This window comes from Oryctolagus cuniculus, chromosome 5, assembly GCF_051225735.1.
Source record: "Oryctolagus cuniculus isolate XC-2025 breed Fujian yellow rabbit chromosome 5, ASM5122573v1, whole genome shotgun sequence".
Lineage (NCBI taxonomy): Eukaryota > Metazoa > Chordata > Mammalia > Lagomorpha > Leporidae > Oryctolagus > Oryctolagus cuniculus.
In genome coordinates, this window is record NC_142871.1 from 59,328,201 (window position 1) to 59,355,472 (window position 27,272).

Below are 27,272 nucleotides of genomic sequence, written 5' to 3' on the forward strand. Positions count from 1 at the left end.
TAGAGTACAAATTTTCAGAGAATAGTCTTTGCATAATTTGAATCCTTTTAAATTTATGATACTTGTTTTATGGTCAGAATGTGGACTATCATGGTAAAGGTTCCCTATGTACTTCAAAAGATCATATATTCTGATGTTTCAGGGCAAATTGTTCTATGTAGGTAATTAGTTGGTTGACAGAATTGTTCATTTTCTAAATTCTTATCAATTAATTACCTTCTGTAAACATGCTTCTCAATTCTTGAAATAAGGATGGGCAAATCTCCAACTATAATTGTGAACCTATTTTTCCTTCATGTGTTTTGAATATTTGTTATTAAGGGCATATTCATATCATCTTGTCCTCTTGATGAATTGTCACCTTTTATCATTAGGATATATCTTTATCCCCAATAACATTCTTTGCTTGGAAATCTACTTTTCTTGAAACTTGTATAGCCACTTTCTATTCATTTTCCTGTTTCTTCACTTTTAACCAGTTTGTTTTTACAAAGTAGGTTTCTTATAAACAGCATGTAGAGTCTTGCTTATTTTACCCACTTTGATGATCTCTTTTAATTAAGGTGTTTCTAATTTTTACATTTAATGTGATAGATATAGTAACATTTCAATCTGCCATCTTGCTATTTGTGTTTGATTTGTGCCATCAGCTCATTACTCTCATTTTGGATCATCCGAATATATTTTATAAATCTATTTATCTCCATTATTGGTTTATTGCTATTCATCCTTGTATTTTGTTGTTTTTTAGTTACTTTAGGGTTTGTAGCATACACATTATATCTAACTTTTCACAGTCTTTCCTCAAATAACATATCACTTCATATATGCTAGAAGAAACTTACAAGAGCACCATCTGCTCTGTCCCATCCTTCATGCTTCTATTTTCATTTAACATACTTCCACTACATTATAAAACCTTACTTCTACCTATATTACAAAACAATTTTTAATTTGTAAAACAAGAGCAGCCTTTTATATTTACCTATCCATTTGTCTTTTAAGGGTGCTTTATCTCAGCTAGATCCAGATTTCCATCCAACATCATTCTCCTTTCACCTGAAGGTTTTCACTGAACATTGCTGATTACTGGCAATAACTCATCCAGCTTCCATATCTCTTCATTTCGACTTCACTTTGGAGCCATATTTCCAGTGGGTATAGAATCCTAATTTGGCAGTTTTGTTTTTATTCAAGCACTGTTAAATTCTTGTTTCACTATTTTCTGGCTTGCATGGTCTCAAAAAAGAAGTCTGCTATTCTTATCTTTATCTCTTTGTAGTGTTTTCTGTCTTACATTCCTTTTAAGACTTTCTCTATCATGGATAGTAGGCAATTCAATAATAATATGCTTATTAATATGCTTAGTATAGTTTTCTTCCTGTTACTTGTGCCTAAGTTTCATTGACTTCCTGGGTTCGTAATGTTTACCACATTTGGAAATTTTTTGTTCGTTGTGTTTTCAAGCACCTTTTGTTCTTTCCTTCTGAAACTCCAGTTACCTATATATAGAGATGTTTGAAGTTGTACCACAACTCACTGATCTTCTCTTTTTTAAAAATACCTTTATTCTTTTGTTTTGGTTAGTTTTTATTGTTGTCTTTAAGTTCACTACTCATTTCTTTTTCAGTGTCTAATGTGCTCTTAATTCCACTCATTTTTCATCTTAGATGCTGTATTTCATCTCTAGAAGTTTACTTTGGATCTCTGTTTAAAATTATATTTATATTTATATTTATTTATTTGAGGGGAAGAAACAGGGAAGGAGGGAGGGAGGGAGAGAGAGAGAGGGAGAGAGAGAGAGAGAGAGAGAGAGAGAGAGAGAGATACTATCCACTGCTTCACTCTCCAAATACCCCTAACATCCAACTCTAGGTTAGGATGAATCAAACAGCCAAAAATTCAATTCAACTCTCCCACATGAGTTTCAGGGAACAACTACTTGAGCCATCATCTGCTGCTCCCAAAGGTTTGCAGAAGCAGGAAGCTGAAATTGGGAGCAGAGTAATAACTTGAACCCAGGCACTCCACGATGGAATGGAGCATCCCAGGCAGCATCTTAACCACTAGACCAAATGCCTGTTCCTGTATCTCTTTTTTGTTTCCTGGTCTCTTTCTAATCTCCACATGCTTCTTCCTGCCTTCTTTAATATACATTATATATTCACAGCTGTTTTCATGTCCTTATTTACAAGTTCTTTTATTTGTACCATTTCTTGATCTATTTGGGGGGTTGGTTTTTAAAAGGTTTATTTATTTACTTGAAAGCAGAGTGAGAGAGAGAGAGAGAGATCATCCATTTGTTGGTTCACTCCCCAAATGGCCACAAAATCCAGGACTGGGCCAGGCTGAAGCCAGTAGTCAGGAGCTTCATCTGGGTCACCCATGTGGGTACAGGAGCCCAAGTACTTGGGCCATCCTCTGCTGCTTTCCCAGGCACATTAGCAGGGAGCTAAATTGGAAGTGAACTATGACTCTAACCAGTGTCCATATGGGATGTGGGCATCACAGGTGGCAGCTTAACCTGCTACACCACAATGCCAGCCCCTTCTTGATCTGTTTTTAACTGATTCATCTTTGCCTCACTATGAATTTCATTCTGAAATGTCTGGAAATTTTTTTATTTAGATGCCAGTTTGTCCTGACTTATTAAGACTTAGGTCCAGACTTAAAGAAAAACTAAAACATAAGTCACTACCTTAAGGGTCATGCAACAATCGACAAAGAAAATGTTGTGGGGAGCTAAAAGGATGGTGACCTATGTCATATAGTGCTAAACTTTTTGGAAAACTCTGTGATAACCCAGAAGGCAGATGATTTATCTAATGAACTTTAATGTTAGAACAAACGTTCAGTACCTGTTGGTTGCTATTGATGGTTTTTATCAAGTTATATAAGAGAAAGAGATGAGCAGTGGGTAGGCAAAATTGGCAGTGGGTAAGCATGAATAAAAAGGGGTAGAATGCCCACACATTTGAATTACACTTAAATGACAAGTTGGAAAGCTACAAGTATAACTTTCTTGGGATATATATTATTTCCCCTCAAAAGTTTGTAGCACTTTAAAAATATTCTACAGTATTTAATTGCTATAAATGATTCTAAGCAGCCTAATTATTTTTTCTCCATCAGACTCCCATTTTTAATTTTTCTCAATGATTTTCCTCTTGTTCATATTTACACGTGAAATTCTGTCCTATCCATTTGCTTTCTTTGTTAGTCAGCTACCACTCTACTCCACCCTCAAAAATCACAGTGTCTTCAACCAAAAACATTTTTCTTCCTCATAAGACTGTACATAGAACAATATTTAGCTGATCGTTACTTGGCTAACCTGGGTTTGTACATACTGAGGCCCTCAAGTGGCTAGTATGTAAACTTCTACCTTGCTTCACTCTTAATCAGACAATCAACTTTCAGTCTGATTCTCTTTAGAGTGAAGTTCTAATGAGACTTGCTAGGGCTTCCTTAATTTAACTTCTTCTCCAAGAATGACTTTGGGAATAATGACTAGGACTGCATGAGGGGTAGAGCTGTACAGAGGTCAGACTATTGGACTAATTGTCACTATAGTCCAATTACTATAGATGCACTCCTATCTCTGCTTACAAACTGTACCAAGCTTTGCAAAATTTTGGAAACTTCAGACTTGGAGACATTTCAACATCAAGACCTGAAGTGCATGGCTGCATGTCTACCAGGGACTCTGTTCTCACCAATAAACAGGTAAGAGTAAATCCAGAAATTGCAAATATTTTATTTATTAAAAGCTGCCTATTAGGGGTCAGTGATGTGGCGCAGCTGGTTAAGCCACTGCCTGCAACACCAGCATCCCATATGAGCACCAGTTTGAGTCTCACTTGTTCTGCTCGACTTGGTGCTGGTTGGAGACCCGGCTGCTCCTCTTCCAATCCAGCTCTCTGCTATGGCCTGGGAAAGCAGTAAAAAATGGCCCAAGTCCTTGGGTCCCTTCACCCACATGGGAGATCCAGAAGAAGCTCCTGGCTCGTGGCTTCAGATTGATGCAGCTCCCGCTGTTGCAGCCAATTGGATGTTTCCTTTTGAAACTCCAGTTACCTATATATAGAGATGCTGGAAGTTGTACCACAGCTCACTGAGCTTCTCTTTTTTAAAAATACCTTTATCCTTTTGTTTTGGTTAGTTTTTATTGTTGTCTTTAAGTTCACTACTCATTTCTTTTCCAATGTCTAATGTGCGGATGGAAGACCTTTACCTCTCTCTCTCTCTTTCTGCCTCTCCTCTCTCTGTGTAATTATGACTTTCAAATAAATAAATAAAAATTTAAAAAAAACATTCAAATAGGAGTTTGGGACAGCCTGAGCAACATAGCCCATTGCAATTTCAAATTTAGCTGCTATCATAGAAATCTAACAGCTATTACTTGTCTTGGTGAAGTAATAAAGTGTTCTAATCCAACAAGTATCATGATTCATATTACTACATAAGATATAATTTACCTTATTAAATAAAGAAGACTTCAGAATTTTGTAGTTCTTATTTTTGTCAAAAATACTAATTTCATTAAAGAAGTGCATCCATCCTTAACTGCACTCTGATCTAATTTGTTGAATCAAAGTTTACAGGGTTTTCTAACGTTTGACAATCTTAAGGAGCTGGTAATTTTCACTAGCACTTGATTTTTCTATCTTCTATCTAACTATTGCGCCTACATTAAATGCCAGGTTTAATCTCATCTCTTCCACCAGACTTCTACTACTCATCTACACCCTCATCCACCAAATCCTGTTTCACTTAGTCAGTGCCACACGACAAACTCACAGTGTTCTGTGCGTGCGTGCGTGCCTGCATTCAATTAGCATGTAAACTTCTGGGAGCGGGATCCATCAATTTCTTTTGAATCCTACAGAGGGCCTAGAGGTTATTGTTGGGAGTTTTCCACGTTCAACAACACTTTGCCATTTTTGTCGAAGTGTATAGCCATCTACTGTTGGCTGTGTCCTGACATGTCTATTTGGGATTTCTTTGGGACGTTGTTCGTTTCCTACTAGCACCAAGGGCTTGATGGCAAGAGTTGCTTAACGCAGTCCCGTGCGACCCGAATAAACAGAATTTGACCCATAGCCCAGGCTGTCGAGACCCTGAATTAAACACTGGAAATGCAAGAACAATTTAAAGACGCCTGTTTTTACATTCCGCTCCAAAACCTAGTTACCCGCCTGTTAACCTGGCCTCGGAAGCTGCCGACGCTCAAAGATGTTGACCCGGCAGCTAATATCTGCGGTCCGGAAGGCCGGTCGCTGTGGCAACGGTGAGCCGCCACTGCACTTGCGCGGCCTTCTGACGAAAAACCTTAGCCAGAACCTGGAGGAGTACTTAGCGACGGCAGCGACTTGCGGCAGCAGCGTGACTTACGGTCGTCACCTGGCGCTGCACCGCCGGTGGGCGGGCGAATGCGAAGGCCGGCGCTGGCTCGCAGCTACCCGGGGCCGGGGCCGGGGGCCGGGCAGAATGACCCAGTCGGTAGTCATACAGGGTGAGCCGCGCCGGGTTGCTGGGCCGCGGAGCCTGTTGGCCTTGCTTCTTGCTTACTGTCCGTTCTGTTTCTTCCCCTCCCCTGGTGGCAGTCGGCCAGTGCGGAAACCAGATCGGCTGCTGCTTCTGGGACCTGGCGTTGAGGGAGCACGCAGCGGTCAACCAGGTAGCGGCCCCGCTCCGGGAGCCCCCCTCGCGCGTCGCCGTGCGTTTCCCATAAACAAACAGGAAATTACTGTATCTGAGCCTTGGTGTGATGTTGCTGGCGTGGGACCTGCGTTAGAGACTCTGGTCTTAACCGTGGTTCGGATTCTCAGGGTCTCTCTGTTAGTGCTCTTGGGTAGAGCCGTGGTAACAAGAATGCGTGCATGTGCAAGCACCTTGGAAATTAGGTAACACCTGCGGTCGTTATAGTCCTTAATGGAAGGTGCCCGCCGTTAGAGTGATCGCCAGGAATACGAACGCATTTGCTGCCCCTGTTCTGACAGTCTTAGGGGATCCTTTATTCCGCACCCCTGCTGAACTGGGTCTGGGGCTCCCCTGAGGGAGGACTCGGCCCAAGTGTTCTGTAATACAAACTCTGTTGTCCTAGCCACGCAGTAGCTGTCACAGGATTGTGGGCTCACTAAAATTGACAGGACTTTCAGAAAGAAGCAAAACTTGAATGCTCTAAATAGATTCTTTCTCCTTTTCAGAAAGGAATTTATGATGAGGCACTAAGCAGCTTCTTTAGAAACGTGGACGCCAGGTAAGATGGAATTAAAACCTGTCATGATGATCCCATCATTTCAAGGGGAGGAATTCATCAAAGGACAATAAAAAGTTGATAGCTATAAAGTTCTATTCTGTTTCTTTTTGGTTTTCTTATTGAAACATCCTTATTCTCATTTTGTCATGAATATTTTCAACATTATTCTAAGAGGAGTATAACAGGTTTCCCTTTCAGTCTATTTTAAGGTACAAAAAGAACCTATAATGGGACTTCTTTGAACTTAAGGTTGAAATAAGCTTTCACTAGAGAAAAAAATGAAATTTTCCCTGAGGGTGTTTGTATTTCCTGATACTATTTGTGATATAATTATAAAATATGCTAAAAAAAAAAGAGAAACAGTTGTCAGATTACTTTTATTTAATAAAGGGTGTATGTAAGTATCATGTTTCTCTTATCTGAAAGCAAATTGACATTTAGGGTATATCTGCAAACTTTAATGTTAATTCTTTAAATTCATGTATTTTCAAAATGCTTCATAAACTATCTGATGGGCTTGAACTAAATATATATAATTATATATATATATATATATATATATATATATACTTTATATCAGGCTTTAATATCCATTTCCAGTTTGGATTAGATGGCTGGGTATTTGAGGCAGTTATTTTCGAAGGAAGGCAAGTTAATCCTCGCTTCTTGATGGATTCCATAGTTTAGTGCTAAAGCTTGCAAATTCATAAACCTTGTTGGAACTTTTAAGAATGGATCCAGTACTGTCCAATACAGTCAGATTAACCAAACTCAAATGGGAGATTAAAAAAGCAGAAAGTCAGTATAACAACTGACAGTAGAAACCATAGCTTAAAAAAGACCAGATAGTCAATGTACCATCTTAGGAGCATTCTCTTTTGCAGCAAATCTACCTGAAAAGCTGCATAATAAGCACAAGGTTGCTTGGTGACCGTGCACCCAGACCAAGGAAATCAAGAGTTAGTTACCTAAATTCCTGGCAGACTCCCTCTAATCTGTGGCCTTGGTCCTGTCCCCTCTAAATACCATTGAGATTCTCAAAGTTCTAGGGTAAGCCTTCCTTTCAGGTGCCTCCCTTGCTATCTCAGTTCCTACCCCCACCCTTTCTCTGAGTAAGGTAAGACTCAGCCTGAGATCTCTTCTTTCTTAGTAAGGAGACTTGACACAACTGGACTGTCATCTGCTCTGTACATTTTATACTTTAACCTGAGAGCATTCTTCTTTTCCTGATGCAACATTCAGGAAGGAGGGAAGAGGGAGAGTGGCGTCTTCCTCTTCTTTCTGTGGACTGTCAACACGTATGCCATCTTTTCCATAAGTAAATGTGAAAAATATTTTTCAAAACTGAAACTATCTAATACTTCTTTAGCAAAGTGTCATACCTTTTAAGTATAATAATAATGTACTTATACAGCAGGGATTGACAAATCTTTTCTGTAAAAGACCAGATAGTATATAATTTAGATTTTGTTACCCATAAGGTGTACCCTTGTAGCATGAATATACAGATAGACATGGTTAACTTTATTTAGGAAAATCAGTAACTTTGGCCTGAGTGAGGTTGTCAGCCCCAGCCTATAACATCGTGTCATCTCCTATTCCTTCCATATGTTTTACCTTCTTGGGAACTATCTTTATTGACCCATATACCATGTCTGATCACAAATTTCATTAATTTGATAACTTTCTTTCAACATGAAATTCTAGGAACAGCTTCAGATAGATACTCAATGATGTTTAACTGGTATACCAGTTACACATATTTTTGGCTGCAACAGGAAATCTCATAAATGTTAGCTAATCAATGAAAGTGCCCATCTACCTCACAGATCAAAAAATCTGGAAATCAGATGTTATAAGTTTGGAGAAATGTGTCCAAGACATTATATCTTGTCCCCCTATCCTTCATGTACTGACTATTTTTTTCTCATGTTTATTACTCTGTTACTAGAAACTGGCACCTGTACTGCAGGAATCACATCCATGTTTATGTTTGAGGCAGGAAAAAGAAAGATTGAAATCAACAGCATGTGGTCCTTTTTATCATAAAAGATTTTCAGAATACCTCCCCTTTATCTCCTTGGCTAGAACTGCATTACATGGTCAGCCCTAATTACAAAGAAAGGGAGGTAATTCCCTCACTTTCTCAGCCTGGTAGGAGATAGGCAAGGGAAGAGGAGGTTAGGAATAGCATGACTCTGCCTCACCTGGCCTTGTCATACAATGGAAGTTAACTTTATTGCCTGATAGCACTATTGGCCATGAAAGATCTTATGACTTTTTCTTTCTCTCTCTCTCTTTTTTTTTTTTTATCTTTCAGAGTGGTTGGAGATGGTGGCAGTATTTCCAAGGGAAAAATAAGTTCTTTAAAAGCACGAGTAAGATATATACACTTGGATTCTTATATTGCATGAGTTTTAAAAATAACTGTACTTGTATTTCTATAACTCAATAAAAATTTTAACTTTTCAAAAAACGATTTAAGCCACATTTAACATAAAATAACTAAGCATACATTTGGATTCACCTGAAACACTACGAGCCTTTTTTCCCTAAATGTTTCAAGGGAAATTAGTGTCTAGGTAAATGGTAAGGAGCCCTCTTAACTCTAAGTACCTGAAATACATACAAGCAGTCTTCAAAAAGTTAATGGGAAAATGCATATTATGAAAAAACTGTCCTTGGATTTTCAAAAATGTTTTGCACCAAAATAAGCTTATCTTTAATTCCAATTTTCTTTGAACTTCTTGAAGGACCCTTGTACTAAGGCTAATTTTTCATTGAAAAATAATGCAAGATTTATTTACATCAGATTGCTAATCAATACACATCATGAATCCAGCCACATTATAGTGAATAATGCCAGAGCCATCTGAACGAGAATGCTCCGAGTCAGAAGCCCATACTTACAGTCTTAATCTCATCCCAACATTTCTCCTCTGTAATTGTCTACAGTGAACTGTTTTTTGTAATTGTTGATCTGTTAACCTTTTTGTTACTGTTGACCTTTGACTATAACAAGAAAGGCCCTATCAATGCTATGGAAGGAACTGAGATGCTAAGGATCAGACCTGGAGTAATGACTGAAATACTAGAAGGCAGTCGTGTTGTGACACCTGGGAACCATGTTGTACCTGTTATCTTTGATGTCCTTAGAAAATTTATGGCAGAGACCATATGCTTTGGGGCATTAGGATAATAACTGATTAGCACTTAGCATACTCCATGATGCAGAGAGAGCTAGCATTGCATTCCAAACCTTACAGAGAGACATTTTCTAGACTACTCCCAATTTGAGCTGTTTCCCAACAGCCTATCAGTGAGCAGGTAAGGAAGTAGAGGAACATTATTAGAAAAGAATACATCATCATGTGTTTCTGTAGACTTTGATTTTTTTGCCTGAGGAGGCATCCTTCCATTTTCTCCATAAGAACTCTTGGTGTTATGTTCTATATGGTCATTAAAGAGTCCAGACTTTACAAGATAGCTTGGAGCTTGGCTCCCTCCGCAGTATCCAGTATCTTAAGTTAATAGGCAAATATTCAAAATTTTGCTAAGTCCCGTATTAGGGGGAAGCCAGAAGCCTTCTGGAAGGAGTTATAAACACCAGATTCTGGAACAGTTGTGACTCCAGACCTTGGATGTTGAAGAATACACTCTGATAATTTAATTTTCCAAAGAAAACCAAATCAAGTGCCTGATGTGACTAAGGTCAGAGCTTTAGTGCTAAGTGAGTAGGACAGTGAGGATTCTATCAAAAACTCTCTTCAAAAAGCGCCTGAATGTCAGTCTATTTTGCATATTGCTTCCTTTTCCCCGAACAACAAGGTAATTAAGATACTGTTAACTATCCACAAATTGACTCAATAAATTTGTTTTGGAAGAAGGCCAATATAAGCTGATTTTGTTGTTTTATAATCTTACACAACTTGGAAGTATTGTGATTTTTCCTTTACAGCAAAGTCCACCTTGTGGCTGGTTAGATGTTAAAGTCAGCATTTAAGGTAAAAATTGCATATTGTCAAAAAATCATTGAAAAATCCCTAAAGTTTCAGTTCTGTTAACATAAAATATATGTAAATATAATGATTGCAGTATATAAATGAGCACCTTTGTAAAACATTTTTACAGTCATTGTGATATATTGCTTTAATATATTCAGTTTATGTTATAATAAGTAGCATAGTTACACAAATAATTGAATTCACAGAATTTGAATGTCCGAAAGTTGTAACTACATTGTAGTCAGGTCTCCCTTCATACAGCATAGACTTTGTGCAGCCAGGCTAGCTGAGTTTGAATCTCTGCCACTTAACTAGCTGGGTGACCACAGCCAAGTCATTCAACTTTTCTAGACCTTACTTTCCTCACATGTGAAATGGACAATGAGACCTGTGCAGAGGCTGTGAAGATCAAGTGCGTTAAACAAACAAAACATAAAGCACTTCCTCTGTGATTCTGAGTCAGAGAATTAACAAACAGTACCCTAAGGCAGTTACAGAATTTATTTATCTGTTTATTTTTTACTATTTTGCCCTCTTCTTCCTCGCTATAGAGTATATGGAGAGTAAAGTGTGAAGAAGAGGAAGGAGGAAATGTTCCTACTACTAAGTGTCGCCTGCTTACATTTTGGTATATTTCCTGCCAGTATATTTTTCTGGTTTTTCCATACTTAATTTTATGTTTTATATTCTCATTTTCTTAGTAATATAGGTTAATTCCCATATCAGTTTATATAATGAATTAGATCGTAGGTTACTTGGGAGAGAGGACCCTGTTGACATCTCTGACATCTCTCCAGTGCCTTGACTTTGCCCAGAGTAAAAAGTTAATCATTTGAATTGGACAGATTGGGGGTGGGATTAATAAAGAGCCACGTAGTTGTTCCTGGTAAGCATGTGCACGAGTTCACCCTTCATTTATTGAGAACTTTTTCAGGTTAAGCTTACTGTCTAGATTTCTGAGACCTTAGAAATTCAGCTGGGGAGATTTGTCAGTTTCTTTTTTTCCTTAATTGGCATTTTATAGTCAGATGAAAGGTGGTTTAATTGGGTTCTGCCTTTCTAGCTGGATGAAATTGTTTTTTAATTATCTCAACAGATTCTACATAAAGATTTTAGGCTTAAATATAAGAGAACAATGCAACTTTTGACTCAAATTCATTTGCAGAGTGAATAACTCTAAAGGAAAATATGATAACTAAATTTTATTTTTCTTTCTCAGGCTGTTTTGATAGACATGGAAGAAGGAGTAGTGAATGAAATTCTGCAGGGACCCTTGAGAGATGTGTTTGATAGCAAGCAGCTCATTACTAATGTATCTGGCTCAGGAAATAACTGGTGAGGATATGCTCAACATGAGAGTTAAATGTCATCTGAAACAGTGAGCCAGCTCCTTCATTCTGATAGGTCCTGCTGACCTCAAAGCAAGATGTGATTGCACACCAGAAGCTGGGCCTTTCAGCCCATCATCTATTCCTTAATATGTGGTGTTTCACAGTGCTTGGAAGCCACCTGTTCTTGTATTTGCTCATACTCCTGTTTCCTTCCAATATTTTTTAAGAAAAAGATGAATCACGGAAAGTTTATTTGCTAAGCTCCTATTTGTAAATTGACTCTTGCATCACACAAGTTTTAAGTACATTTATGAACAGTTCAAATTATAATTATATGAAACAGTTTATAATTATATACTATATATAATTATATATAATATAATATATATATATAAATATATATATATACACCAACCCTCTACTTTGAATTCAGCTCCCTGCTTATGCACCTGGGACTCTTTATATATATATATATATATATATATATATATATATATATATATATATAAAATATACTATATATAGTATAATATACTACATATAATATTATATATTATAATTATATGAAACAGTTTATAATTATACTATATATAATTATATATATATAACTATATAACTATATATATAGTTATATATATAACTATATATAATTATATATAATATAAGGATATCAATTTTCTACCACGTGCTATTTCAATCTCATAATGTTGCGACCATTTTTTTCCTTATATATAGTATATAATATATAATATACTAAATATGACTATATATTATATAATTTATATATAATATATATTATATATATAATTATATATAGTATATAATATATAATATACTATATATAATTATGCATTATAATACATACTATATATAATTATATATTATATGTAATGCATAATTATAGTGTATGATATATAATGTAATGATTATAACAATTATATAATTGCATTATATAATGTATATGATTATTATATATTTATAGTTATGATATATAATATAATTATGTATTATGTATTATATATGATATATACAATTATATAATGATAATATATATGGTATATTGTATGCATTATATGATATATGCTATATGATGTATATTATACAATATGGTTATATTATGTATCATATATTATGGAATATATAATATGATTTTATATTATGTTATATATGTATTATATATAATTACATTACATAATTATAATTATAAAGTAATATTAATACTATAATATATAGATATATTGTATATAATATTATATAATTATAATTATAAACTGTTTCATATTGGCACTGTTTTTTCCTGTTTTGTAAAAATTAAGTATTCCCTTATTTGCAAGTATCTTTATTTATTTTAAGTATTTGCAGCCAATACCTCAGGTTCCTAATGAGAAGTGATGTATGATTTTACTAGAGCATGAATTTTAATCTTGTGTTCAAGGAGACTAATTTGGAGAGAACACTAAATGAGTTAATAGGTAAGCCTAGCCACCTTACTACTCAGCTGCTTTTCTGGCATTTGTTAGATAGCTTATTATATGACTTTTGAGTTAAGCCTGACTACAGTGTTATAGGAAAATCATTCTTATTTGTTAACTTATCATAATAATTCTTGCAAATTTAGACAGCCAAAAAAGACTTGCAGAGCCTAAGGATATCAGTTTTCTACCACGTGCCATTTCAATCTCATAATGTTGCGACCATTTTTTTTTCCTTATTTTGTTTTTAAGTTTTTGTTTACTTATTTGAGAGACAGCTCTCATCTACTAGTTCACTTCCGCAAATGCTTGCAACAGCCAGGGCTCAGCTAGGGTCAATGCCAGAAGTGAGGAACTCAGTCCAGGTCTCTTGCATGGGTAGTAGGAACCTAGTTACTTGAGCTCTCATGACTGCCTCCTGGGATCTGCATTAGAGTGTATATGGAACCCAGAGACTCCAATATAGGACATGATTTGTCCTAACAGCATCTTAACCACTAGGCTGAATGCCCACCCCTTTTCTTTTTTATTTATTTGAAAGAGTTACAGAGAGAGGTAGAGACAGAGAGAGAGGTCTTCCATCCACTGGTTCACTCCCCAGATGGCCGCAACGGCCGGAGCTGCACCGATCTGAAGCCAGGAGCCAGGAGCTTCTTCCCGGTCTCCCATGTGGGTGCAGGGGCCCATGGACTTGGGCCATCTGCTGCTGCTATCCCAGGCCATAGCAGAGAGCTGGATTGGAAGAGGAGCAGCCGGGACTAGAACCGGCACCCATATGGGATGCCAGTGCGTCAGGCCAGGGCATTAATCCACTGCACCACAGCGCCCTCCCCCACCCCTTTTCTTTTAGTTTAAACAATATTAGATGTTAGTTTCTTTTTTTTCCATTTCAATGCCTTTCTAGTTGACAGTATTCTGCTTTTTATTTTTCTTTTTGAGAGGCGGAGACAAAGAACTGGTTCTCTCCCTAAATGCCCACAATGGCCAGAGCTGGGCCAAGCTGAAACTGGGAAATGGGAACCCACTTGAGGTGTCCCATGTTGATCGCAGGGACTGAACTACTTGAGCCATCACCTGCTCCCACAGGTGCAGATTAACTGGAGGCTAGAATCGGTCAGTAGCAGAGCTGGGTTGGAGCTGGGACTCGGAATGGCATGTGGGCATCCGAAACAGCTGAACCACCAGGCCAAATGCCTGCCCCACATTCTGCTCTTTAATACATAAAATCCACTCTAGTTCAGAGTTAACTTTAAATGGATATGAGAAAAAACTGCGTAACTGAAAACTTGTTTTGTAATTGCACCTTTGAGAGATTGCAAAAATGAATTTAGAAAAACATAGTTTCAGGGGCTGGCATAGTGGGTAAAGCAGCCGCCTGTGATGCCAACATCCCATATGGGTGCCAATTTTCAAGAACCAGCCTCTCTACTTTGAATCCAGCTCCCTGCTTATGCACCTGGGAAACAGTGGAAGATGGCCCAATCCTTGGGCCCCTGCACCCACGTTGGAGACCCTAAAGAAGCTCCTGGCTCCTGGCTTCAGCCTGGCCCAACCCATGCCATTGTGGTCATTTGGGGAGTGAACCATTGGATGGAAGATCTCTATCTCTCCCTTCCTCTCTGTAACTCTGGCTTTCAATTAAATCTAAAAAAAAAGAAAAAAAGTAGGGTAATACCCATTGTTAATGAGTTATCAGGACAACTGAAGGTTTTATAAATATGAAGGGTCTTCAGGAAATTCTTGGAAAATGCTAATCATGGAAAATATCATATATTTCAAAAAATTTTTACATCATTTTGCTATGAGCTTTTTGAAGTACCATTGTGTGTATGTTTGTGTGTGTGTATAATTTTCTATAGTATTTTTAGAATATTATGATTTGTTTACATGAAGCAAGCATAGATTTAACTAAATTGTTCTGTAATTTTTTCAGTTAAATCAAAAACAAGTGCAAGAATTTTTCTAATCTGTATTTTATTTTCAGGGCTGTGGGTCACAAAGTTTTTGGCAGTGCTTACCAAGAACAGATTTTAGAGAAACTCAGAAAGTCGGCAGAGCACTGTGATTGCTTACAGTGCTTCTTTATAATACATTCCATGGGCGGAGGTAAAGTTCCTCATTCATTGCCTATAACAACGCCAGAGTGCAAGTGGGAATTCCTTTTGGCAAACATAAGTCTTACTTTCAGACCTATGCTTGATAAAGATAGAATTGTTCAGTGTATGTGCATTTGAAATAATGTACAGAACAGCTGTATCTTAAAGTTTTGTGATACAGGGTCACATACCTTTTTTAAAATTTTTTATTTAAGCCTGTTTAAGAGTCCAAAAAAATATGTTGGGATTTTTTTTTTCTACCTTTGGTTTCTTTACAAAATTTTCAGCCGCATTTTGGCATACATGAGCTTTTGAGTAATGCTTACTTTCTCCACAGAGTTGGCTTGTGTGGTCCCTCATCCTAACTAGAGGAAAGCATTCCTGGCATGATCACATGTGTGCTTGCCAAAGAATCTCAGAAGCCTTTCTTTAACCATCAGTCCTTTCTCATCTCCAATAAGGAAACAGAAGAGTAGAAGAAATTCTTTCAGTTTCTTTAAGTTATTTCTAACATGATAATTGACTTAAACTAGAAATAAATGTCTTGCATTATTTACTTTTCCTAGGGAAGCCTGCACTTTGGGATTGAAATATTTAACTCGTTTGTTGCATGAAGTACAAACAATATAATTTACTAATTTTAAAATAGGATTAGCACATTTTAAAAGAAAAAATTCCTGCAGTTTTCTTCTTTAAACTCAGATTATGATTCTGTATTCACTAAGTTATATACAGTTGAATTTTATGCATATATTATTCACTATCGTTGTAATTAATAGATCTATTCACCATCATAGTATTTTAAAATTAGAGCTTTAGTTGCTGTGTAACCATGCCTTGGGAAGACCATCATAATCATTAAATTAAGAAACAAATTGTCTTTGTGCTAGTATAAATAATCTACAAGTTTAAGCTAGTTTTCAAAAAGAAAATGCTTTGACTTACACTTATTATGGTGCCTTTCTTAATTCCTCCATTATCCAACACTTCAAAAGAAAATATTTTCATTCATAATTCACTGAATATGGCAATAATTTAAATAGTACTGAAGGTTAAAAGTAAACTTCTATTTCCCATATCTAATCTCTGTTCCCTCTCCTCACAAGTAACCAAGTTCAAAGGGATTTTTGTGCCCGTCTTTTCAGATACCTTATATGCCTATTATAATGTGTTTATATATTTTTATATAAAAGATCATACAGTACATATTATTCTGTAATTTTTCCACTTTATATCTTTCTTGAGCACCTTCCCATATCAACTGTATCCCACATAATTCAATTTGATATAATATTTAATAAGTAATAAAAATTTTAATATGTAATAATTTCTTAAGTTCCTTCCTTATTAATGGATGGTAAATTATTTATGGTGTCTGCTTGTTGTACACCATCCCCAGTGAACATCTGGTATTAAGGAGGCCTTCACAAAGTTTTTGGAAAATGCATATGATTAAAAGATTATGTGTGGATTTTTTACACCAAGATGAACATTTATGTCTAGTTTTCCATGAATTCTTGAAGTAGTCTCATGTGTTTTTGTGCATTTGTGTCACTGTAACTATAAGCAGTAATCCTGGAAGGGAAGAATAGAAACCAGAAAAAGTACACTTTCCATTTTGGTGGATATTATTTTATTAATATTCATATATAATATATTAATATGTATAATATTAATATACCTTCCTATAGTATTGCACCAATTCATAGTAACAACAGTATGGAAGTGGTTTCCATTTCCCTCTGCTATCAACAATACTATTATGAAATGTGAATCTAATATGTTCAAAATTATATTTAGTTTTAATTTTTATTTCCTTAATTAAAAGAGAGGGTCAGCACCTTTACTTCTGTTTCCCATTTCTCCTTTTTTTATTGTAAGTTTCCTGCTTATATCCTTTCCCCATTTTTTGATGTAGGTATATTACAATGCATGTACATAATAGCTTTTTACCTTAAAATTTTGTGAAATTGTCTCATTATTACCATTTTTATAAGCCCTTTTAAGAGTGACAACCCTTTAATACAGAAATTTACTCCATCATATGTGTTGATTTTTTTCTTTGTCTTTATGAGGTTTTTTATCTATATATATTTTATAGAGATATATAAATTTTGCTTATTTTTCATGAAATCAAATCTTTTTATAAAGACCCTGATTTTTTATAATGCTTAGAAAGTTCTTCCCATTAAAGATTACCCAAAAAACCTCCCACTTTCATCTAATATTTTTAGCAATATATCCTTTTAATGTTTACATGGATTAAAATGTTGGTTTTTAAGCCATTTTTAAACCAGAATAGTGAGAAATATATTTTATGTTACAGCCCAGTACATCTGCATGCATACACACACACACACACACACACATAAAGATTTGGAAAACATTTACCCATACTACATGAGACATGTTGATATTTTCTACTGTTTCATAGAAGGAAAGCAAATACTGCTAGTAATTTAATAATTAATTCTGTAGCCTACTCGTAGTTCACAACCAGTTTGAAAACACCAAGTTCAAGGATTCTAGCTTTCTAAGTTTTTAAAAAGTTTTAAATCTATATAGATGATATGAATGTGCACCAAAAAGTTATTGTTGTGGCAGGCATTTGGCCCTAGAAGTTAGGACACCAGTTAGGATACCCGTGTGCCTTAACTGTATGCCTAAATTCAGTACTTGGCTTCAGTCCTGACTCCAGCTTCTGGCTAGTGCACACCTTGGGAGGGAGTAGTGACGACTCTAGTGATTAGGCTCCAGCCGTCCATGTGGGAGATCTGGATTGAGTTCCTGTCTCCCAGCTTCAGTCTCAGCCCAGCCCCTGCAGCTGTGGGCATTTGCAAAGTGTTCCAGCAGATGGGAGCACTCTCTCAAATGTCTAAAAAATAATTTTAATGAGATTCCTAGATTTTCTGTTTTTAAATATGTAGTGACTTTTTAAATATGTAGAGTTGGCATGCTTAATGTTAAGATTTTTGACTCATCATTTAAGTTACTTAATGACAAGGTAATTTTCTTCATCATTAAGACGGTATATACACTACACCAAATCTGTCAGGATAGTTTTTTTAAAGTTGCTTAAGATCAATTATAAACTGAATATTGTCTTAGCTGGATTTTTCACCATTCAACCAATTATTTTGACATCATGTAGGGATAGCTTAAATGTGAAAAAGGACTTGGGGCTGGTATTGTGGCTTAGCAGGTTAAGCCTCTACCTGCAACAGCAGCATCCCATATGGTCGCCAGTTTGAGACCCAGCTGCTTCACTTCTGATCTAGCTCCCTGTTCATGCACCTAGAAAAGTAATGGAGGATGGCCCAAGTGCTTGGGCCCCTACACCGACATGGGAGACCCGAAAGAAGCTCCGGGCTCCTAGCTTTGGCCTGCCCCAGCCCCAGCCATTGCAGCCTTTTGGGAAGTGAACCAGCAGATGGAAGAAATTTCTCTCTCCCTCCCTCCCTCCCTCCCTCTCCCCCCCCTCCCTCTCTCCCTCCCCCCCTCCCTCCTTCTCCCTCTCTCTCTCCCTCTCTCCCTCTCTCTTTCAAATAAATAAAAAATAAATATTTAAAAAAAGAAAAAGAGTGAAATACAGAAAGCCTTCCTAAACTCATAGAACCAGTTATGAAATTCAAGACCTTAAGCCTAATGTTGCCTTCCTTTCTTTATTTGAAGTTAGATTAATTAATATATAATCATAAGAATAAGGTGAAAATTGTTCTGTTCTACATGCAAAACATAAAATTCTAAGTTCCTCACAGTTTTTTGTTTTTGTTTTTTATAAATTGTAATCCTTAGGGACAGGATCCGGACTTGGCACATTTCTTCTGAAGGTGCTTGAAGACGAGTTCCCAGAAGTATACAGATTTGTGACTTCAGTTTATCCTTCTAGTGAGGATGATGTCATAACCTCACCTTATAATAGCATCTTGGCAATGAAGGAGCTCAGCGAGCATGCAGATTGTGTGTTGCCCATTGACAATCAGGTACGAGATGACATGGGATCTCATGGCCAAATTTTACATACATTCAATCCTGCGTTAGGTTTATGTATTTATCCAACATGAAACGTTCTCTTCACTTTTCAGCCTTGTCACCTAAGAGAGAAAGTAATTTTTAAATCATTTTCTCTTTCTCTCCAAATGGAATATCATCTGTGTCAACTCTTCTTAATAGCTTCTCTCCCAATATTTTTCCTTCAAAAGTCCTTATTTGACATCATTAGCAAAATTGACCTCATGGTGAATTCTGGAAAGTTGGGTGCAGCTGTGAAGCCAAGGAGTCTGGTTACTGCAAGTGCGGAGGCTTTAAGGAAACGGCACAAGAAGCCCTTTGACGCAATGAACAACATTGTGGCAAATGTGCTGCTTAGCCTGACAAGGTAATCCTGTCTCAGGACACTTGAAAACCTTCACTCTGTTGATGACTTGAATTTTTGTAGTAGCATTTTTGTTGGTGGAAGTTGCGGGAGCTTCTTTTGTTTGTATTCTAGTTTGTCTTATATTTTTACCTCTTGTAGTAATCAATTAGAATTTGGATTTCTATGACTCCAAAGCAGCATTTCCCTAAGTACATTCTGTGGAGTATTAATGGGTGTTAAATGATAACAAGTCTTGAGAAAGTCACACTTAAGAAACACTTGATTACAGAAAATGAAACAAATGTTTTTTCTTCATCTTTTAAGCCAGCTAAACTGTATCTCCTCATTAGCTGTTTTGAAATATATCCATGACTATTTCAAAGTGTATTAAGGATATCCTTGAGAAATTCAGCAAAGCTCCTAGAATAAGTAAAGTTACTCATTTATATGTGTTTAAATCAATAGAAAATCTTTATTCAGTTTTTTTTTTTTTTAAGATTTATTATTTATGTGTTTGAAAGTTAGAGTTACACGGAGAAAGGGAGATAGAGAGAGAGAGAGATCTTCCATCCATGTGTTCATTCTGCAATGGCCAGGGCTGGGCCAGGCCACAGCCAGGAGCCAAGAGCTTCTTCCAGGTCTCCCACGTGGGTGGCAGGGCCCCAAGTGCATGGACCATCTCCTGCTGCTTTCCCAAGCCATTAGCAGGGAGCTGGATCAGAAAAGTGGAATAATGTGCAAGTGTGTAATGAGCAACCATAATAGTGTTTAGTTATACTTAAAATAACCAGAACTAGTTGCTATAAATGTTGTGTTGTATTTTAATTATCTTTATGCATGATTGTTTATTATACTAAATTTCACTAATGCAGAAGAGCAAGCATATATTCTGCACTGAAGAACAGTGTACAAAAAAATTTGAGAAAATACTTACTGAAAAAAATTAAGCTGCATTCAAAGTGTGTAATTTCAAGATTAAAATTTTTCTCATTATTGTAATGTTTAGCTCTGCACGGTTTGAAGGATCCCTTAATATGGACCTTAATGAAATCAGTATGAACTTAGTTCCTTTTCCTCAACTTCATTATCTTGTATCAAGCCTAACGCCTCTGTATACACTGGCAGATGTTAACATTCCCCCTCGAAGGTAAGATATAACTTAATTCCAATTTCTTGAGAACTTGAATTATTCTAAAAAAATTAAGAGAGAAAGCTTACAATGACTCTAGTTATTTGTTTTACTTGTGAGAAGTCAGTAAACTACAGTTCCTTTCAATGAGGTGAAGGCTTCCTGGAAATAGTTGTTTAAGGCCGGCGCCGCGGCTCACTAGGCTAATCCTCCGCCTAGCGGCGCCGGCACACCGGGTTCTAGTCCCGGTCGGGGCGCCGGATTCTGTCCCGGTTGCCCCTCTTCCAGGCCAGCCCTCTGCTGTGGCCAGGGAGTGCAGTGGAGGATGGCCCAGGTGCTTGGGCCCTGCACCCCATGGGAGACCAGGAAAAGCACCTGGCTCCTGGCTCCTGCCATCGGATCAGCGCGGTGTGCCAGCCGCAGCGCACCGGCCGCAGCGGCCATTGGAGGGTGAACCAACGGCAAAGGAAGACCTTTCTCTCTGTCTCTCTCTCTCACTGTCCACTCTGCCCGTCAAAAAAAAAAAAAAAAAAGGAAATAGTTGTTTAAAAATGTCATTATTAAACTTTTTGAAATTCAATCTAGGAATTAAATTTTTAGGCTTGTGAAACTTAATACAGTTGTAATTTTATTAAAAAATGATTAAGTACTTTGAAGTCTGACAGGCTAAGGCTGAATCCTAATTCCTTCACTTAACTAGCAACAGGATTTACATTTTTCTCATCTGTAAAAATAAAAGACTACCTACTCCTATACTTGTTGGGCACATTCAATGTTTTAGAGTTCTTATCACACACAACCTGACCATAGAAGGCTTACAAGTTACTCTATATGATCCCTATTGTATATTTCCAGAAAACCTTATTTTTAACTGTCTAGGTGTCATTTTGAAGCATAAAGTTTACTTCAATTTACTTAAATGATGTAATGTTGAAAGAAACTCTTAGCATATAATCAGTGATGAAGAGCTTGGAAAGTTCACTCTAGCATTCACATTTGGCTGCAGGAAAAGATTCTGCCAAACTTTGTAAGAGCAGAGTATGTAAATAAGGAAGTGCAACATAAAGATTGCTTTTTGTAGTCAAAGTGTTGGCAAGATAACAGTTTTATACTTCAGGAATGTCACAAGTGAGACCGATAAACTTTGATTTCAGCCAGTGGCAAATGACAAGTTATGCCAACTAGCAGATATGACTCCTTTTCTGCATGCAAGCTAGTGGCCCCAACAACATACACTCTGTATGGAACACAGAGATTGTTAAATGTTCAGTGGTGTCAGCCCAGCATATTAAATTTTAGTGTATTTACATAGAATGTATATCTTTAATGAGGACACATAAAATGTAAATTGGCACCAAATTATTTATGACATGATAATGTCATTCATTTTTATATTTTAACCTAGTTCTTAAAAATAAAGATATGGAATTTCTAATTAAGTTCAGCATAAGAAAAACTATTTTGACTTGGTCCTTTGACTTGAATGTGCCAAAGTCAATTGAATATTATATAATCCTGCTTAGTCTATTTTAATAAAAATAATGTATACATCAACATCTTAATTTATGGTGAAGTTTTATTTTTAATTAGAATGTATTAGTAAAAATCTGTTGGGAGCTTTAAAATGTTAAGGCTCTTAAGGAGTTTGTCAAAATGGTCTTAACAGTGCTCTATTATAGATATTTCAAAGGCTTGCCATATCTGGATGCACACAGTCATTTGTCCTTGAGTAAATAAATTGTTTTTAAATTGTAATATTAAAAGGCATGGCTTTAAGGCTTTAATTTGTTATAGTTTCTAAACAAATGAGAATGGTTTCAGTTGAAGATTATATTCATAAACGTCAGTTCTATACCAAGTCCACTTTATCAAAAGAAAGTAGGTAATAAGCACATATTGAATAATAAGTATTCCAATAATATGTTTCCTTTTACCAGTTTTTATATTTTATGAGACCAGAAAATGATTAAATCAATAATGAGTGTTCCTGCTGATTGTCAAGTGGTTCTTAATCTTTTCTAGGTTTCCATCTTGAAATGTCTATACCCTAAATCCATAAAAATACCCGGAACACATAACCCCCAAATTTTTTAAATGGTAACAGCAGGACTCCTGAGTCCTCCCGAGTGCATGTTTCCTTCTGGAGGTCCTCTGTCCTCCGTCTATAGGACAGTCAGGATAGCAGCTCCCCTGCCGAATCACTTAGCGGAAGTGTCATAAATTGCTAATAAATAGCACCGATCTCTGTTCTCTTCTCAGACATTCTGCAGACTCAGCTCCTAAAATTCTTGCTTGAATTGTCTAAGGAAACTATAATCATATTTTGTGTCAAGTGAGATTTAAGAACTAAAGTTGGAGCCACTCTAAGGACCCAGGAGATTGTGTATTATTAGATATAAACTTTATCAGTCACCTTATCTTCCTGTCTTTGAAGGAGAAAGGATAATCTTCTGATTTTTGCCTTTCAGTTTAAAAGCTTTTGTTAAAAGTCTCCCCTTTCAGGAACACTGCCACAGACTTTCATCTTCCATTAGGAGAGCCTAAAAGTTTCCTCCTAATTATTCCCAATTTGTTACACATTTTATGGAGATAATGTAATAGTCCTAATGATGCAGAGTTTTACTAATTGAGCTTTTTTTAAAAAGATTTATTTATTTATTTGAAAGAGTTACAGAGACAAGGAGAGGCAGAGAGAAAGAGAGGTCTTCCATCCGCTGGTTCACTCCCCAATTAGCCCCAACGGCCAGAGCTGCACCAATCCAAAGCCAGGAGCCAGGAGCTTCTTCCAGGTCTCCCACGTGGGTGCAGGGGCCCAAGGACTTGGGCCATCTTCTACTGCTTTCCCGGGCCATAGCAGAGAATTGGATTGGAAGTAGAGCAGCTGACACTGAGACCGGCACCCACATGGGATGCTGGCACTGCAGGTGGCAGCCTTACCCACTTTGCCAGAGCGTCGGCCCTGCTAATTAAGTGGTTTTTTTTTTTTTTTTTTTTTTTTGATAGGCAGAGTGGACAGTGAGAGAGAGAGACAGAGAGAAAGGTCTTCCTTTGCCATTGATTCACCCTCCAATTGCCGCCGCGGCCTGCGCCGCTGCGGCTGGCGCACCAAAGGCAGGAGCCAGGTGCTTCTCCTGGTCTCCCATGGGGTGCAGGGCCCAAGCACCTGGGCCATCCTCCACTGCACTCCCGGGCCACAGCAGAGAGCTGGCCTGGAAGAGGGGCAATCAGGACAGAATCCAGCGCCCCGACAGGGACTAGAACCCAGTGTGCCGGCGCCGCAGGCGGAGGATTAGCCTATTGAGCCACGGCGCCGGCCTAATTAAGTTTTGATAGTTCTGTGAAGTAGGTAAGCATACTGAACTAAGAAATAAAGATACCAGTTTCAGAAATCAGAACTATATAAAACCTTACTAATGCTGTTGTCAACATTTTGTAACCACTGAAATCCCTAATATGCTGTAGTAGCTTTTTTCCAAAACAGATATTTCATGATTTACCCCTGTATTTATTATCAAGATTGCTTCAAGAAAATGATAGGTTACTATTTAGTATGTGTATTTTTTTTCCAGATTTATTTTATTTACTTGAAAAACAGTTACAGAGAGGGGTAGCAACAGACAAAGAGGTCTTCCATCACTGAATCACTCCCCAAATGGCCGCAACAGCTGGAACTGAATCCGATCTGAAACCAGGAGCCAGGAGCTTTTTTTGAGTCTCTCATGTGGGTGCAGGACCCAAGGACTTGGGCCATCCTCCATTGCCTTCCCAGGCACATTAGCAGGGAGCTGGATCAGATGTGGAGCAGCTGGGACTCGAACCGGTGCCCACATGGGATGTCGGTGCTGCAGGCCTGGGCTTTAACCTGCTGCACCACATTGCCAGCCCCAGTATGTTTATTTTTTTAATAAAAATGTTATATATTGTATATTATAAACATTATATAATATATTCATTCTAATACTAGTGTATTTAGTGTAAATTCTATTTACCTATGGATGACTATCCTTTTAATTTATAGTATCTAGGAAATAAGTAACATTTTTATTAATAGTAACTCTTTCATTGTTCTAGATTGGACCAGATGTTTTCAGATGCCTTTAGTAAAGATCACCAACTAATACGGGCAAATCCTAGGCATAGTCTCTACCTCGCCTGTGCACTGATGGTCAGAGGAGATGTGCAGATTTCAGATCTTCGCAGAAATATTGAAAGGTCTGCTGTATTTTTTCAAGACAACTTATGTATACTGCTTGCAATAGTGTAGCATGGTAGTTAAAGCTGCTTCTCTTCCAATTCTAGCAGTGTCACTTACTACAGTGTGATCTGGAGCAAGCCACTTAGCCTTTCTGGGCCTTGTTTTCTTCAGTTATAAAATAAGAAAAATAACACTATGAAGTTGTTATTTAATAATAAATAGAATGTTTTGTTTTCTGAAAGTGTTCAGAAAATTGTAGCTGATGTTGTTACTGTGTTTTTAACCACTACTATTGCTACACTGCTTCTGTGTTTCCCTTGGTATTGTTTACCCACAGTCTATTTTTAGGAAACATGCTCTGTTGAATTACAGAGTAACGATTATAATACTGTCAGCTTGTATCCTCATTTTTTTTCAAAGATTTATTTATTTGAAAGTCAGAGTTACACGGGGAGAGAAGGAGAGGCAGAGAGAGAGGTCTTCCATCTGATGGTTCACTCCCCATTTGGCCGCAATGGCCAGAGCTGTGCCAATCTGAAGCCAGGAGCCAGGAGCTTCTTCCAGATCTCCCGCATGGGTGCAGGGGCCCAAGGACTTGGGCCATCTTCTACTGCTTTCCCAGGCCATAGCAGAGTTAGATCAGAAGTGGAGCAGCCGGGACTCAAAATGGTGCCCACGTGGGATGCCAGCACTGCAGGCAGCAGCTTTACCACAGCACCGGTCCCCTCAGTTTCTAATCTGTAAGAATACATGTGTTTCTAGCTTTCAGCCAATTTAATGACCTCTTAGCAAATATCTCTGCACTATCAGTTTATACCATAATAACTGCTAATAAGCAATTAGAATGAGACCATCAGGAATATCCTAGTTTAGTTATAATGTGTTCTGCCATAATCAGGTCAATGTTGGTAGTACCTTACCTCATTCTTACCTTTACATTTTTGTATTTCAGATTAAAGCCTTCTCTGCAGTTTGTCTCCTGGAATCAAGAAGGTTGGAAGACCAGCCTGTGTTCAGTGCCTCCTGTGGGCCATTCTCATTCATTATTAGCTTTAGCAAATAACACATGTGTGAAGCCTACCTTCCTAGAACTGAGAGAGAGGTTCACGAGGCTCTACAAGAAAAAGGTAATCATCTACCTTTGTAATGGTAGGTGTTTATTTTGGCGATTTAAGATGTAGATAATTACAAATCAGGGTGACATTGTCTACTGTATTTGTTGTACTGATTATAACTAGAGAGGAGAAGTTTACTTGTGTTATTTTGACCCTAAATGAGAAATCTCATGGATTTGTAGGATTTAGGCAAAAAATTCAATTTGACACAAGTTCTCTTTTCCACTGTAAAGCTTTATTCGGCTCGTATGTATTTACCTTATAAGACAGTTATGTGTCCTAAAGCTCCTGAAATGGTAAATGATACCCATTTTCATTTGTAGGCTCACCTTCATCACTATCTACAAGTCGATGGGATGGAGGAAGGCTGTTTCACAGAGGCTGTATCGTCCTTATCAGCACTCATAGAGGAGTATGACAGACTGGACGCCACAAAAGGCATGCCTGTGCAAAATTTGCCTAGACTTAGCATAGCTGTCTGAAAAGGAACCCGAAAAACAACTGTTTCTGAATTTCACATTGTTGTCTGTTGCCTTTCTATTGTAGCATTTTTGTGACTCAGAAAGCCCAGTTTGTTTTCCATAGTATCAGAGTGTTTTTGTTTAAAAGACTAATGATACCAGTGAGTAGAATTAGGTCCTGTTACCTTATCTTCAGACAGCTGTCTTCAGAAAAGTCCCCCTTTCTGAAACAGAGCAGAATTCTTCAACATTCTCTTATTTATAGCTCAAATTTGGGCATTTATATACTGATAATCATGTCTTTAATACAAATCTTGTAAAGATACGACTTTGTATTTATTTGTATTTCTCTGTGTATAATTTTTTGTTATTCTGTTTAAATTCTCCTAGTTCTTTGAACTTAGTGCTGGGACACAGGGGTGGGGCAGGTCCAGCGAGAGACGTGTGAGGCCGTGCAGTCATTTGGCTTGGCCCTGCCAAGGCAGCCTGAGGTGGGACTCAAAGTTCAGTCAATCCATAGCAGGCTAATTTTTAAGTTTTGTGCAGCCCACAAATGATGTTATAAATATCCAAATGGCTTTTGGCAGAAAAAAGGTTCCCTACCCCTGGTGGAAGGACACAAGTAAATATTTCCAAGTGGTATCCACTAACCTCAGGGATAGGCATTCTTACAGCTTTTAAGGAGGCTTTGTTCTTTGGATAACAACATGCTTGCACTCAAAAAAAGAATAATTTATATTTAACACGCATTTGTATTAATTTTTTAATATTTTAATCAATTTGTTTATAATAAATATCCATATTTTAAACAGTGCTGCTTGTTTCATTGTCTTGCATGTCACCCTCTATA

General features: G+C 37.3%; 1 protein-coding gene across 18 annotated transcripts; it reads left to right on the forward strand.

Moving 5' to 3' along the window:
• Positions 1 to 4,153: 4,153 nt before the first annotated feature.
• TUBE1 (tubulin epsilon 1) lies at positions 4,154 to 27,233 on the forward strand. 18 transcript variants are annotated; one of them, XM_008263388.5, is made up of 14 exons: positions 5,285 to 5,420; positions 5,607 to 5,680; positions 6,210 to 6,262; positions 8,583 to 8,640; positions 10,221 to 10,266; positions 10,818 to 10,894; positions 11,486 to 11,601; positions 15,054 to 15,175; positions 18,961 to 19,148; positions 19,368 to 19,543; positions 20,529 to 20,669; positions 24,723 to 24,863; positions 25,799 to 25,973; positions 26,285 to 27,233. In XM_008263388.5, the coding sequence occupies exons 7-14, from the start codon at positions 11,501 to 11,503 to the stop codon at positions 26,441 to 26,443; spliced, it is 1,203 nt and encodes a 400-aa protein (XP_008261610.1). In that variant the 5' UTR covers positions 5,285 to 5,420; positions 5,607 to 5,680; positions 6,210 to 6,262; positions 8,583 to 8,640; positions 10,221 to 10,266; positions 10,818 to 10,894; positions 11,486 to 11,500; the 3' UTR covers positions 26,444 to 27,233. The 18 variants fall into 18 exon arrangements, 17 of the variants coding, with proteins under 17 accessions (XP_089189892.1, XP_089189893.1, XP_089189898.1 ...); XM_089333773.1 differs by lacking the exon at positions 15,054 to 15,175; XM_070073693.2 differs by lacking the exon at positions 10,818 to 10,894.
• The last annotated feature ends 39 nt before the right edge of the window (positions 27,234 to 27,272 follow it).